Here is a 13361-nt window from a genome sequence, read left to right on the forward strand (position 1 = left end):
GCGTGCCACCAGACCCGGCTAACTTGTATTTTTAGTAGAGACAGAGTTTCACCATCTTGGCCAGGCTGGTTTTGAGCTCCTGACCTCAACTGATCTGCCCCCTTCAGTCTCCCAAAGTGCTGAGATGGCAGGTGTGAGCTGCCATGCCTGGCAGAATGAATTTTAGTTTTAATATGTGGTAAGTGGGAAGTATATACATTAGTGATACTTGCTTTCATTTCTGAATCAGTGAAACAGCTGTTTCAGAAACATGTTTTACTGTAGCATTGAGTTAATCAGTTTACAGTAAATTTATGGAGTTTTCCAAAACTTCTGAAGTAATTAGGAAATCCTAGCCAATATCTTTTTTATACATTAGTTCTTTTTTTTTTTTTTTTTTGAGACGGGATCTTGCTCTGTCACCCAGGCTGGAGTGCAGTGACGTGATCTCGGCTCACTGCAAGCTCCGCCTCCCGGGTTCACGCCATTCTCCTGCCTCAGCCTCCCAAGTAGCTGGGACTACAGGTGCCTGCCACCGCGCCTGGCTAATTTTTTGTGTTTTCAGTAGAGATGGGGTTTCACCGTTGTCTCTATCTCCTGACCTCGTGATCCGTCCGCCTTGGCTCCCAAAGTGCTGGGATTACAGGCATGAGCCACCGTTCCCGGCCAGTATACATTAGTTCTTAAATTGTGTCAAGAAATACAATTAATTTGGAAGCTTTTAATTTTTAATTTCTACATGGACAATTATGACTAATTAATATTTGTTATTATTATTTTGTTACTATAATGAAAAGAGAAGGAGAGAATTTGGGATCTAAAGCCCAGAAGACCAGGGTTGGAATCTCTACTCTGTTACTTTATAAATGGACAGGCTATAAGCAAGTATCCCCTGAGGTTCAGTTTTTTCCTCTGTGAACAGAATATGGGCCGGGCATGGTGGCTCATGCCTGTATTCCCAGCACTTTGGGAGGCCGAGGCAGGTGGATCACAAGGTCAAGAGATGGAGACCATCCTGGCCAATGTGGTGAAACGCCGTCTCTACTAAAAATATAAAAATTAGCTGGGTGTGGTGGTGGGCCCCCGAAGTCCCAGCTACTCAGGAGGCTGAGGCAGGAGAATCACTTGAACCCAGGTGGTAGAGGTTGCAGTGAACTGAGATCATGCCACTGCACTTAAGCCTGGTGACAGAGTGAGACTCTGTCTCAAAAAAAAAAAAAAAAAACAAAAACCAAGAAAAAAGCAGGATATGGTAGTATCAGTATTTTTTTTTTTTTTAGAGAATCAAATGATACAGTATATGTAAAAGTACTTTGTAACTTGTCAAGTGTTATGTTAATGTTTTTTCCTTTAGAACTCAGTTTTTGTTGTTGAGCAGAGGATTTGTTATATTGGCGTTAGTGGCATAAGATGCTCTACAGAATCTACAAATTCTCTTGTTTTTTTTTTTTTTTTTTTTTTGGTTTCAGACGAGTCTTGCTCTCTCACCCAGGCTGGAGTGTGTTGGCACGATCTTAGCTCACTGCAACCTCCTCCCGGGTTCAAGCAATTCTCCTGGACTCAGCCTCCCCAGTAGCTGGGACTACAGGTGCATGCCACTACACCTGGCTAATTTTTGTATTTTTAACAGAGAGAGGGTTTCACCATATTGGTCAGGGTGGCTTGAATCCTGACCTCAGGTGATCCACCTGCCTTGACCTCCCAAAGTGCTGGGACTACAGGCATGAACCACTGTGCCCAGCCTTGTTTTGCTTTTACAACCTTGGGTTATATGTGTATGTGTACAGGGCATAGCAGTGTAACAGAGGAAGTCACAATTATTCCCCTGGTTACATGAATGGGACATTAGGTGTGTCTTCGTTCTTCAAGTTCTTCTTACTCTTACAAGAGGTGTCAGCAGTTTTCAGTGTGCTATATTTAGCTTCTCTCAAGGTTCCTTCTCTAATTTGAAAGTGTAAACATCCCTTTTCTAGTAGGAAGTATACCCATGTTCATTTATTCATTCAGACATATGTTAGTCATCTGCTGTATGCTAGGATGAATTTAATAAAGTTCATCCTTCAAAGAGCTTTATTTTTAAAGTTTTAAAAAATTATTTATTTATTTATTTATTTTTTAAAGAGGGTGCTCACTATGTAGCCCAGGCTGGTCTCAAACTCCTGAGCTCAAGCAGTCCTCCCACCTCGACCTCCCAAAGTATTGGGAGCCACCACACTTGACCTCAAAGAGCTTTATAGTATAGAAAGGCTACTGATTTTTTTTTTTTTTGGTTTAACAAAAACCACATAATAATGCCAAACACCTCAGTTCCCTACAAATATTAATTCATTTAACCTCATAACAATCTTAGGATTGGTACTTAGGTAGGAATTATTATTACCCTTTGTACAGGCATGGGAAACTGAGGCATAGATAAGGAACTTGATTATGTCACACAACTAGAAAGTGGAATTTCTGGTTAAAATCCCGGGAGTCCTGGTTCCATAGTTTATGCTCTTGGTTACTAGACTTGCCTACCCTCAGACATGTGAATAGCTAATTATGCATCCTAGGCATATAAATAGCTAATTTAATGGAAAGTAAAGGTTAAACTAGTGAGCTAAATGTTACTGTAATTGATTAACTATTGAAGTTGATCTATTCACTCATGTATTCAGACATTTAGTTTGAACAGACATTAATTAGCCTACTATATATAAGGCAGTAGGATAAGTGTAGAGTATACAGTGTCTAAGGGTAGGGATTATGTGTATGTGGATGCAAATTGAATTTTTGCCATTAAGAGGAATTTTTAGTGGTTCAGAACTTTTCTGTAGGTGTAGTGAGATGCATCACAGTGACGTACAAATGCATTAAAATATTGTTTTCTCTTTTTTGAGACAGGGTCTTCTTGCTCTGTTGTCCAGGCTGGAGTACAGTGGTGAGATCTTGGCTCACTGCAACCTCCGCCTCCCGGTTTCAAATGATTCTCGTGCCTCAGCCTCCCGAGTAGCTGTAAGCCACTGCACCTGGCCTAAAGTATTGTTTTCATAGTTGAGTTAAAGAATCACAATTATGGTTGGGTGCGGTGGCTCACACCTGTAATCCCAGCACTTTGGGAGGCCAAGGCAGGCAGATCACGAGGTCAGGAGATCGAGACCATCCTGGTTAACACGGTGAAACCCTGTCTCTATTAAAAATACAAAAAGAAATTAGCCAGGCATGGTGGCGGGCACCTGTAGTCCAGCTACACGGGAGGCTGAGGCAGGAGAATGGTGTGAACCCAGGAGGCGGAGCTTGCAGTGAGCCGAGCACTCTGCACTTCAGCCTGGGCGACAGAGCAAGACTCCATCTCAAAACAAACACACACACACACACACCACACACACACACACACACAGAATCACAATTATTAGAATAGCGCTTGGAAAAATATGGGACTGGAATGATTCCTCACCGATGAGGATTCCTCATCAAGCAAAACAAGATTGTTAGGCTTATCTAATTTATTCAAGTTATTGAAGCTTTAGTAACCATGACACCTTTTCAGCAATAGCCTGAGCTGCTTTGCAAGGGCAGTACACTTTTTAGCAAAGATCATAGGAGCAGGTATACTCTGAGCCATCTGATTCATCTCCCTGTTTCAGTTCTTCTGTTATGTCAGGGAGCATTGAGGTCAGGAGTACTTCCACTTAGGCTTAGTGCTAAGAGGTGATAAACTATTTCATCTATATAAAACTACCTTTTCCAGTATACTTAGAAGATGAGGAAGAGAGAATTAGAAAGGTGAAAAGTTGGAGATGGGGTGGTGCTGCATTGCATGGGAGAAGGGAGCATAAAGGGTCATTGTTTTCAGTGTTCACATCATTTGTTTTAGAATATATTCTCAAGTCCAGTGTGGCGATTCCTCAAGCATCTATAACTAGAAATACCATTTGACCCATCAATCCCATTACTGGGTATATACCCATAGGATTATAAATCATGCTACGATAAAGATACATGCACACGTATGTTTATTGCAGCACTATTCACAATAGCAAAGACTTGGAACCAACCCAAATGTCCATCAGTGATAGACTGGATTAAGAAAGTGTGGCACATATACACCATGGAATACTTTGCAGCCATAAAAAAGGATGAGTTCATGTCCTTTGCAGGGACATGGATGAAGCTGGAAACCATCATTCTAAGCAAACTATCACAAGGACAGAAAACCAAACACTGCATGTTCTCACTTGCAGGCGGGAATTGAACAATGAGAACACTTGGACACAGGGCAGGGAACATCACACACCGGGACCAGTCGGGGGTTGGCGAGCTGGGGGAGGAATAGCATTAGGAGAAATACCTAATGTAAATGACGAGTTGATGGGTGCAGCAAATCAACATGGCGCATGTATACATACCTATGTAACAAACCTGCACGTTGTGCACATGTACCCTGGAACTTAAAAATATAATAAAAAATGAAAAAAGGAAAAAAGAATATATTCTCAAGTAGTGCTGACTTGTAGACCTAAATTAAAAGGATAATCTTAGGGGCTTTTGAAATTAAACTAATTAATAAGGTTTTATCAGATTTACTGTTGGCAGGACATCTTGAAGAAAACTTTGAAAAATGCTTGGTATACTTTGCATCTTTAAGTTCTACATTCACTTTAAGAGTGTGTTTTTTCTTTTTCTTTTTCTTTTTTTTCTGTTAGGAGCCCTCCCTAAGGCGTATCCTGATAATCATCTCAGTCAAGTGGATGTAAATGAATTGTTTTCAAAATTGCTAAAAACAGGAATTCTCAAATTGTCCCAACCCGATTCAGCTACAACACGTAAGTGTGATTTTATACTTAAATGTACACAAAGCTTCAGTAAGTTTTTGAGATGTATGATGTAATATAATGATATAAGTTATGATAAAGGTCCTTATAATAATTGAATTCATAGGTATACCTTTTAGTTTTGATTTTTGGTTTATAATGAAATTCTTTTAGATTTCCCAAGATTGAACTACCTTATAGTGGACATGTGTTTCAGTTAACTAATATACCTAATGTGCAGGCTTTTTACCAGTAATTTTATGTTACAGAGTTAATATCACATATCAAAATAAAAAATTGTATTAGGTTCCTTGGCCAGTAAACTTGAGATCAGAAGCACTGAATAGATTAGGTGGATTTCTCTATAAGAATACATGGAGAATGGTATTAAGAAATTTGTGTGTCTCTTCCTAATTGAAGAAGTAAGTGAAGTAGCTGCTCAGCCTCCCCCTGAAGAGGAGGAAGATCAAAATGAAGATCAAGATGTTCCAGATCTTACTAATTTTACAGTTGAAGAATTGAAACAGTATGTAATCTAATTTTCTTTAAGATAAAGAGGCAGTGACTTTAATAACCCTATTACAGTGGACATTGTTACTATTAGGGCTTTCCCTTTCCCTTTATCCCTTTTACTGTTTTAACGTTGAGGAAGTCTTTTTTTTTTTTTTTTTTTTAATGTGGTAAAATATACATAACATAGTCTTTGGGAAGCCTTTTTTTAAATCTTCTTTTAAAATATATCTGGTATACAAGTACTTTGGCCAAAGGCCACCCCCAAAAGTCTCACTCCTGCCGCCCAGGTTGGCATTCAGTGGTGTGATCTTGACTCACTACAACCTCTGCCTCCCAGGTTCAAGCGATTCTCCTGGGACTACAGGCGTGCGCCACCATACATGGCTAATTTTTGTATTTTTAGTAGAGACAGGGTTTCACCATGTTGGCCAGGCTAGTCTCGAACTCCTAACCTCTAAGTGATCCACCTGCCTTGGCCTCCCAAAGTGCTGGGGATTACAGGTGTGAGCCACCGCACCCGGCCCCTCAAAATTTTCATTTTTTAATTTGTGATACAGAAAACTTAGGGAGTTTAAATACTAGATATTGATAATTCATGTATTCCTGTTAAGTTTCATTTTCTGTTTATCATCATTTCTGTGTTGATATTCTTACATTTTTGAGGTATAGAAATGAGATTTTCATAGTCCAGCATTTATAATTAAAATCTATGTTTCATTTTATAAGTAATGTTAATTGTGGAAAATTAGAACATACTATAAATAAAATCAAGAAAACATACAACTCTCACTTTATGGATAACAGCTGTTAACATTTGGTGCATATCTTTTCATAATTTTCAGTTGTATTATAAAAAATATTTAAAGTTTTTCTAGTGAATGAATTCATTAATCCTGTGAGTACTTTATAAAAAATGAAACAGTGAATGAGTTTTTCATTCTTAGAATCATTTTTTTAATTTGAATTAGATACTATAGTATAAAATCATTTTTTTCAAAGTAATACTTGCACATAAAGGCTTTTAATAAAAGATGGCATTCCTTTCTCCTTCAACCAACACTGTACCCTAGAGGCAATCATTTTATTTGTTTATCTTTTCAAACTATTTTTTCTGGCATTTACCTCCTTTTTTCTGAGACGGAGTCTTGCTCTGTCACCCTCGCTGTAGTGCAGTGGCACTGTCTTGGCTCATTACAACCTCCACCTCCCAGGTTCAAGTGATTCTCCTGCCTCAGCCTCCTGAGTAGCTAAGATTATAGGCACCCATCACCACGCCCAGTTAATTTTTGTATTTTTAGTAGAGATGGGGTTTCACCATGTTGTTCAGGCTGTTCTTGAACTCCTGGGCTCAAGTGATCTTCCCTGCCTCGGCCTCCCAAAGTGCTGGGATTACAGGTTTGAGCCACCTATTTCTTATAATATACATAATTTTCTGTTTCTTGATTTATCACATCTGGACATAATCTCTTAACTTTCTAAAAGTGATTTAGGCCGGGTGTGGTGGCTTATGCCTGTAACCGCAGCACTTTGGGAGGCTGAGGCAGGTGGATCACCTGAGGTCAGGAGTTCAAGACCAGCTTGGCCAACATGGTAACATGGTGAAAACCTTTCTCCACTAGAAATACAAAAATTAGCTGGGTGTGGTAGTGGGCACCTGTAATCCCAGCTATTCAGGAGGCTGAGGCAGGGAGAATTGCTTGAACCCAGGAGGCGGAGGCTTCAGTGAGCTGAGATCGGGCCACTGCACTGCATCCTGGGCGATAGAGCAAGACTCCGTCTCCGAAAAAATGGGCAGGGGGTGGATTTAGCTAGCTCTTGTCCTGTCCTACTGACTCCCCTCCATGTAGTTATAAGACTGTTTTTATTATTTAGTATTAATATTGTGACTAGATGTTTATTTGTTGCTATAACAAAGTACCAGTGTTCTTTGCTTTATTCTACTAATTTTTTTTGAGATGGAGTGTCACTCTGTCGCCTAGGCCGGAGTACAGTGGCGTGATCTTGACTCACTGCATCCTCCGCCTCCCGATTCAAGTGATTCTCCTGCCTCAGCCTCCTGAGTAGCTGGGATTACAGGCGTGTGCCACCACACACAGCTAATTTTTGTATTTTTGGTAGGGACGGGGTTTCACCACGTTGGTCAGGTTGGTTTTGAACTCCTGACCTCGTGATCTTCCTGCCTTGGCCTCCCAAAGTACTGGAATTACAGGTGTGAGCCACCGTGACTATTTTTTTTTTTCTTGGAGTTAATAACTGCTCTGTTTGTTCTCTTACTTTGTCTTCTATATATACCTGTTTCTTCCCAAATAGGGAGCCCAGAATTTAAAAAACTTAATTATTTGCTGACCACAGCAAACTATTGTTTCCCAGTGGTCTTCTAAGTTTTCTTTTTAGTTATCCATACTATTATTATTTCTTCTGTACTTTTTTCACTGTTACACCAGAGTAGAGAGGTTGAATTATTCAGAATGCCAAAGATCTAGAAAGGTGAAATTTAACTGTACTGCATGCCATCTTGACTCCAAACTAGAATAAGCTAACTATTGCCTTGTTAGTTAGCACAGGATCATTTCATTTTTAGCTAAAAGGAAATAAATAACTGGGTCAGGGCTATCAATAAGAAGACAGGCTCCATGTTGCAAAAGTCACCAAAGTTAAGGTAAAGAGGGTCAATCACATTGTTAGAGAATAATACTGATCTTTGGGTATTAACTGTTTCAGCCAGCTCTTGGTTTCACCATTGTTAAAATATGGAAAACTGGCCGGGCGCGGTGGCTGAAGCCTGTAATCCCAGCACTTTGGGAGGCCGAGACGGGCGGATCACGAGGTCAGGAGATCGAGACCATCCTGGCTAACACGGTGAAACCCCGTCTCTACTAAAAAATACAAAAAAATTAGCCGGGCGAGGTGGCGGGCGCCTGTAGTCCCAGCTACTCGGGAGGCTGAGGCAGGAGAATGGCGTGAACCCGGGAGGCGGAGCTTGCAGTGAGCTGAGATCCGGCCACTGCACTCCAGCCTGGGCGGCAGAGCCAGACTCCGTCTCAACAAAAAAAAAAAAAAAAATGGAAAACTGAAATATTTGTAATTGGCTTTTAAAAGCCATTAAGCCATATTATCAACACTAAAGATTATTTCTTTTTCAAAATAGACGTTATGACAGTGTTATAAATCGACTATACACTGGTATTCAGTGTTACTCTTGTGGAATGAGGTTTACAACATCACAGACAGATGTTTATGCGGATCATTTGGACTGGCATTATCGGCAAAATAGAACTGAAAAGGATGTTAGCAGAAAAGTCACTCATAGACGTTGGTACTACAGTTTAACAGTAAGTAACCCATGTGCCTCCATAGTATCTTTTAGGCTTAAATTATATCATTCTAAAAGTATATTAATTTTAGTAATTTTAATAATTATTAAAATTTAATGATTTTAATAGATAATTTAATAATTCAATAATTAAAATTTAACAATTTTAATAATTGCTGGACTCTAACGTGTAAATTTCCTGAATAAAATTTGACCTCTAGAATAGAAACAGATTTTTTAAAAAATGAATTTTGAAGATTTTTTTTTTTTTTTTAATTAAGATTAGAGTGTAGCATACAGGCTTGTTCTAGCTCTAAAATTCCAAGGCTCTGGCACTGTTTTTTGTAAAAAACAATGTACTTGAAACTTAACCTTTTTTGAATTAGTAGTTGTAAGTACAAAGTTACTGGAAAAGATCTTAATTATTGGTTGTTTTATGTTGTCATTAGTTATATGTCTCAAAGCATAATTTTAAATAATATTAGAGCATAATGTAGAAAATAACGTACCCCTACCTTTAAATGGCATTATATTGAAGATGCACAGTAAAAATTTAGAAATAAATGGAATAATCTTTTGAAAATCAACTCCTTTAAAGGACTGGATAGAATTTGAGGAGATAGCTGATCTGGAAGAACGGGCAAAGAGCCAGTTTTTTGAAAAGGTGCATGAAGAAGTTGTGCTCAAAACTCAAGAGGCTGCTAAAGAAAAAGAGTTCCAAAGTGTACCTGCTGGACCAGCTGGAGCAGTTGAGGTAAGAGAAGAACGTTTAAATTTTCTCTCAGTGGGAGTGTCCCTCACTTCCTTTAAGTAAATACTCATAAACATATCACTATATTTATATCCCTGTTTTAATGATTTTAAGACTTCTTGAAAGCTCTACTCTTCAATTTTACTTTTATAATCTAGCTTTGAGTTTCATAACTACAGTGGCCACAAGAAGTGAAATGTTTACTCTTTTTGCTGGAAAGATTGACAGAATCCTGTAAATGTATTTTGAATCATAGTATATATTGGACATTATTCAAACGTTTGGAACACTCATAAATTGCTTACTCCACTTAACAAAATGTTTGTATATTTTTACTTAATGGGGTTAAATATGGCCTATTATGTAAATTTCATTTTATATGATTTATATTTTAGAGTTGTGAAATCTGTCAAGAACAATTTGAACAATACTGGGATGAAGAAGAGGAGGAATGGCATTTGAAAAATGCTATTAGAGTAGATGGAAAGGTAATTTTCATTTCTTTATAAGGAAGTGTTAAAATTAGTATTTTTTTGTTGGGTTAACACATTACTTTGAAAGGAGGGGGTTCGTAATACTTTTTGTTTGATTTTTGGTCGTAATAAAAAAAGGTATTAGACTTTAGTAATAGAATGCTTGAATTAGAAGGGATCTTAGCAGTCACCCAGTTCTGTACTCACTTTACATAGGAGGTTGCACTATTAGTCAGTGACAGACCCAGGACTAGGTCTTCTGAATCTAGTCGTTTTTCTGTCCACCCACACTATTTTGATTGTGGATTTATGTTTCATCATCAAACTGTACTGTGCTGAAAACAAAGTAAGTTAGGCTAGATACTTAAATACTAGGGCCAACAGTTTTTCAGACGCTTTAAGCATAAGGATGAAAATTTGGTTTTATCCATTTTGGGACCAAATAATTTTTGTCTTTTTCCTAAGACTATCTTCTGGTTTAAAGTTAAAAAGAAAAATCGTATCAGAATAGCCCACTAGAAATGAATATGCATATATTTACTTTTTTTCTTTTTGCTTCAGATTTATCATCCATCATGTTATGAAGATTATCAAAATGTAAGTTCTTTTTTGTTACTGTATTTGTTCTCATTTGCATTAATTTTGCTTTTCAGTTTTTTTTTTTTGCATCAGCAATATTGTTACTTTAAACTTAATATATTGAACTGTTTTTGTTTTTTGATGTAGCATTTAGGTTGTTCAGTAAAAACTGGTGCCAGAGTGACAGAATTGACATATGAATATCATTTTCTGTGATATGCAAACAATTAAAATTTTGAAATTTATCATTCCTTGCATTTTATTCACTTGAATCATGGTATCTTTTACTAGTCCACTAGGCCCAAAGAAATGTGAGGAAAAGTGAAGATAAGGATCATGGTGGGGATAGGTTTCTAGAGCTATGGGTAGCATTTACTTTTTTTTTTTTCTTCCATCTCTATTCAGCCACCTAAATAGGTATATTCTTTTTGTTGTTTTGTTTTGAGACAAAGTTTCGCTCTTATTGCCCAGGCTGGAGTGCAGTGGTACGATCTCGGCTCACTGCAACTTCCACCTCCTGGGTTCAAGCGATTCTTCTGCCCCTGCTTCCCAAGTAGCTGGGATTAGAAGCGTGCACCACCACACCTGGCTAATTGTGTACTTTTAGTAGAGACAGGGTTTTACCACATTGGTCAGGCGGGTCTTGAACTCCTGACCTCAAGTGATCCACCCCCCTTCGCCTCCCAAAGTGCTGGGATCACAGGCATGAGCCATCGTGCCTGGCCAAAATAGATATACTTTTAATGATCACATATGGAATCTAAAAATGATACCAGTTGTTGGCCTTAAAAGTTCAAATGGTCAGCTGGGCGTGGTGGCTTACGCCTGTAATTCCAGCACTTTGGGAGACCGAGGCGAGTGGATCACCTGAGGTCAGGAGTTCGAGACCAGCCTGGCCAACATGGTGAAACCCTGACTCTACTAAAAATACAAAAATTAGCCAGGCGTGGTGGTGGGTGCCTGTAGTCCCAGCTTGGGAGGCTGGGAGGCTGAGGCAGGAAAATTGTTTGAACCCAGGAGGTGGAGATTGCAGTGAGCTGAGTTCATGCCACTGTACTGCAGCCTGCGTGACAAGAGTGAGACTGTGTCTCAAAAAAAAAAAAAAAAAAGTTCAAATGGCCATATTTGTAGGCTGTTTTTAAAACCAAGTAATGGAACAAATAGGTTTTTAGAGATAATGGGTTGGAGGCATTTTGGAAGGTTTATTTAAGTTGTCAGAAGACTAGTGTTGAGGGATCATGCTTTGTGGGGATTTAAAAAATCCTCAGACTATTTGAAATTAGGGTAGTAACAAGTCCCAGGATATGAGTTTAACATCTATGTAGAGATTAAAATGTAGAAGCATGTCTAATCAACTTTTTTTGGCTGTATAACGCCCTCCAACTTAGCTGCTAACTGCTTAGCTCACTGCTGAGTACATATTGAATGTGCAATATATATTTTATTTTTGGTTGTCTTTATGGCACATTTTGTTGGGAGGCAGGTGTTTCATTTGCATTTGGTTGTGTGTTCTCTTGTCCATACAAGGGTCTTACAAAACTAAATGTCATTTAATGTGAGAATTTTTAACTTTCATCGGTACTCATAGGGCCTTTCATTTTGTAGACATCTTCATTTGATTGTACACCATCTCCCAGCAAGACACCAGTTGAAAACCCCTTGAATATTATGTTGAACATTGTCAAAAACGAATTGCAGGAACCCTGTGAAAGTCCCAAAGTTAAGGAAGAACGAATTGATACACCACCAGCTTGTACAGAGGAAAGCATAGCAACACCCTCTGAAATTAAAACAGAAAATGACACAATTGAGTCAGTTTAAATAAAATGAGAAAGGTATGTTTTTCTTTTTTTAAAAAAGCTGCTGTTGGGTCTAGAAGGTGAAGAATTTTTTTATGTATATATAGACATATCTATATAAATTGTCTAGCTGAGGCAGGGCCTTCAGCTATCATTTGGTTAATAAATACATTTTAGTATTTGCATTTCCTACTGCCTGCAGAGTTTCAGGTGCTTGTTGTGTGAAAGTTCTGTAGATGTGTGCAAATTTAACAAAATGAAATTGTATGTGTAAAAATGTATGATTTTTCACTGTGCAACTGTAAATTATAAATAAAAAATATTTTTGCTATTCATGGAGTGTAATATTTATGCACACCATCAAATAGTTTCTGTACTTTTTATTGGGTAAAAATGGAATTGAACAGCAACCTCAACATAAGATTTTTTTTCTAGTAGCCTCCCACTGATTAAAGAAGCAAAGTTTGAAGTTTCATCCTTCAAAAGGGGATTGTGAGAGAGCACTGTAGGGCTTTTCTCAAATAGAAAAGCCAGATTTTGAAAAAATTTTAAAGACAAAATAGGACATATTTGCAGATATATATATATATGAATATATATATACACACACACACACACCTCCAGCTGTAGAGAACCATCCAGATGTTCACTTTTGAAAATATCTAATGAAGCAACTTTTATTCTTGAACTTGGACACTGATGCCATCAAACAATTAACAAATATATTTAAGTACTAAAGGTGATTTTTTTTGGAAGACATTTTTCAAATTGTCAAATGATTTAATGCAGATGAACATATTTCTATTTTAAGTAACGGGAATCTGTAAGAATGTTCGCTTGAGATATGGTTAACTTTTTTCTTTTGTTGGTTTTGACTTAGATGGACACCATGAGATGTTAATATTCATACATGTAATAAATAGAATGATGAAGAAACTTTGTTTGTATTTCTTTATTTCTTGAAAAGCTTTAGAATGTGACTTTTTTGTTGTCTTTCATCTGTTTTTTAAAACATGAACATGGTACTTGCTATGAGCCAGGCACTCTGAGACAGGTTAGTCTTTTCTGCCATTTATTGGACATAAGCATATACAACACTGAGTTTTATTGAGCACATACTGTGTGGCAGGCACTAGCACTTTCTACATGTATTTTCTCTGG

The 13361-nt window shown here is 37.9% G+C and overlaps 1 protein-coding gene across 4 annotated transcripts in view; it reads left to right on the forward strand.

The window, feature by feature from the left end:
• PCF11 (PCF11 cleavage and polyadenylation factor subunit) overlaps positions 1–13136 on the forward strand; it is a 28790-nt gene extending 15654 nt beyond the window's left edge. For 2 of the 4 annotated variants that reach the window (XM_033206021.1, XM_033206023.1), the window contains exons 10-16: positions 4665–4784; positions 5193–5298; positions 8434–8617; positions 9197–9352; positions 9745–9837; positions 10384–10419; positions 12007–13136. In XM_033206021.1, coding sequence (XP_033061912.1) covers positions 4665–4784; positions 5193–5298; positions 8434–8617; positions 9197–9352; positions 9745–9837; positions 10384–10419; positions 12007–12222 — 911 coding nt within the window. In that variant the 3' untranslated portion in view covers positions 12223–13136. The remainder of the gene's footprint in view (positions 1–4664; positions 4785–5192; positions 5299–8433; positions 8618–9196; positions 9353–9744; positions 9838–10383; positions 10420–12006) is intronic. The other 2 variants (XM_033206022.1, XM_033206026.1) reach the window with 1 other exon arrangement.
• Positions 13137–13361: the final 225 nt, after the last annotated feature.

The sequence above is a fragment of the Trachypithecus francoisi genome, unplaced genomic scaffold (genome assembly GCF_009764315.1).
Source record: "Trachypithecus francoisi isolate TF-2019V2 unplaced genomic scaffold, Tfra_2.0 Lachesis_group8, whole genome shotgun sequence".
Lineage (NCBI taxonomy): Eukaryota > Metazoa > Chordata > Mammalia > Primates > Cercopithecidae > Trachypithecus > Trachypithecus francoisi.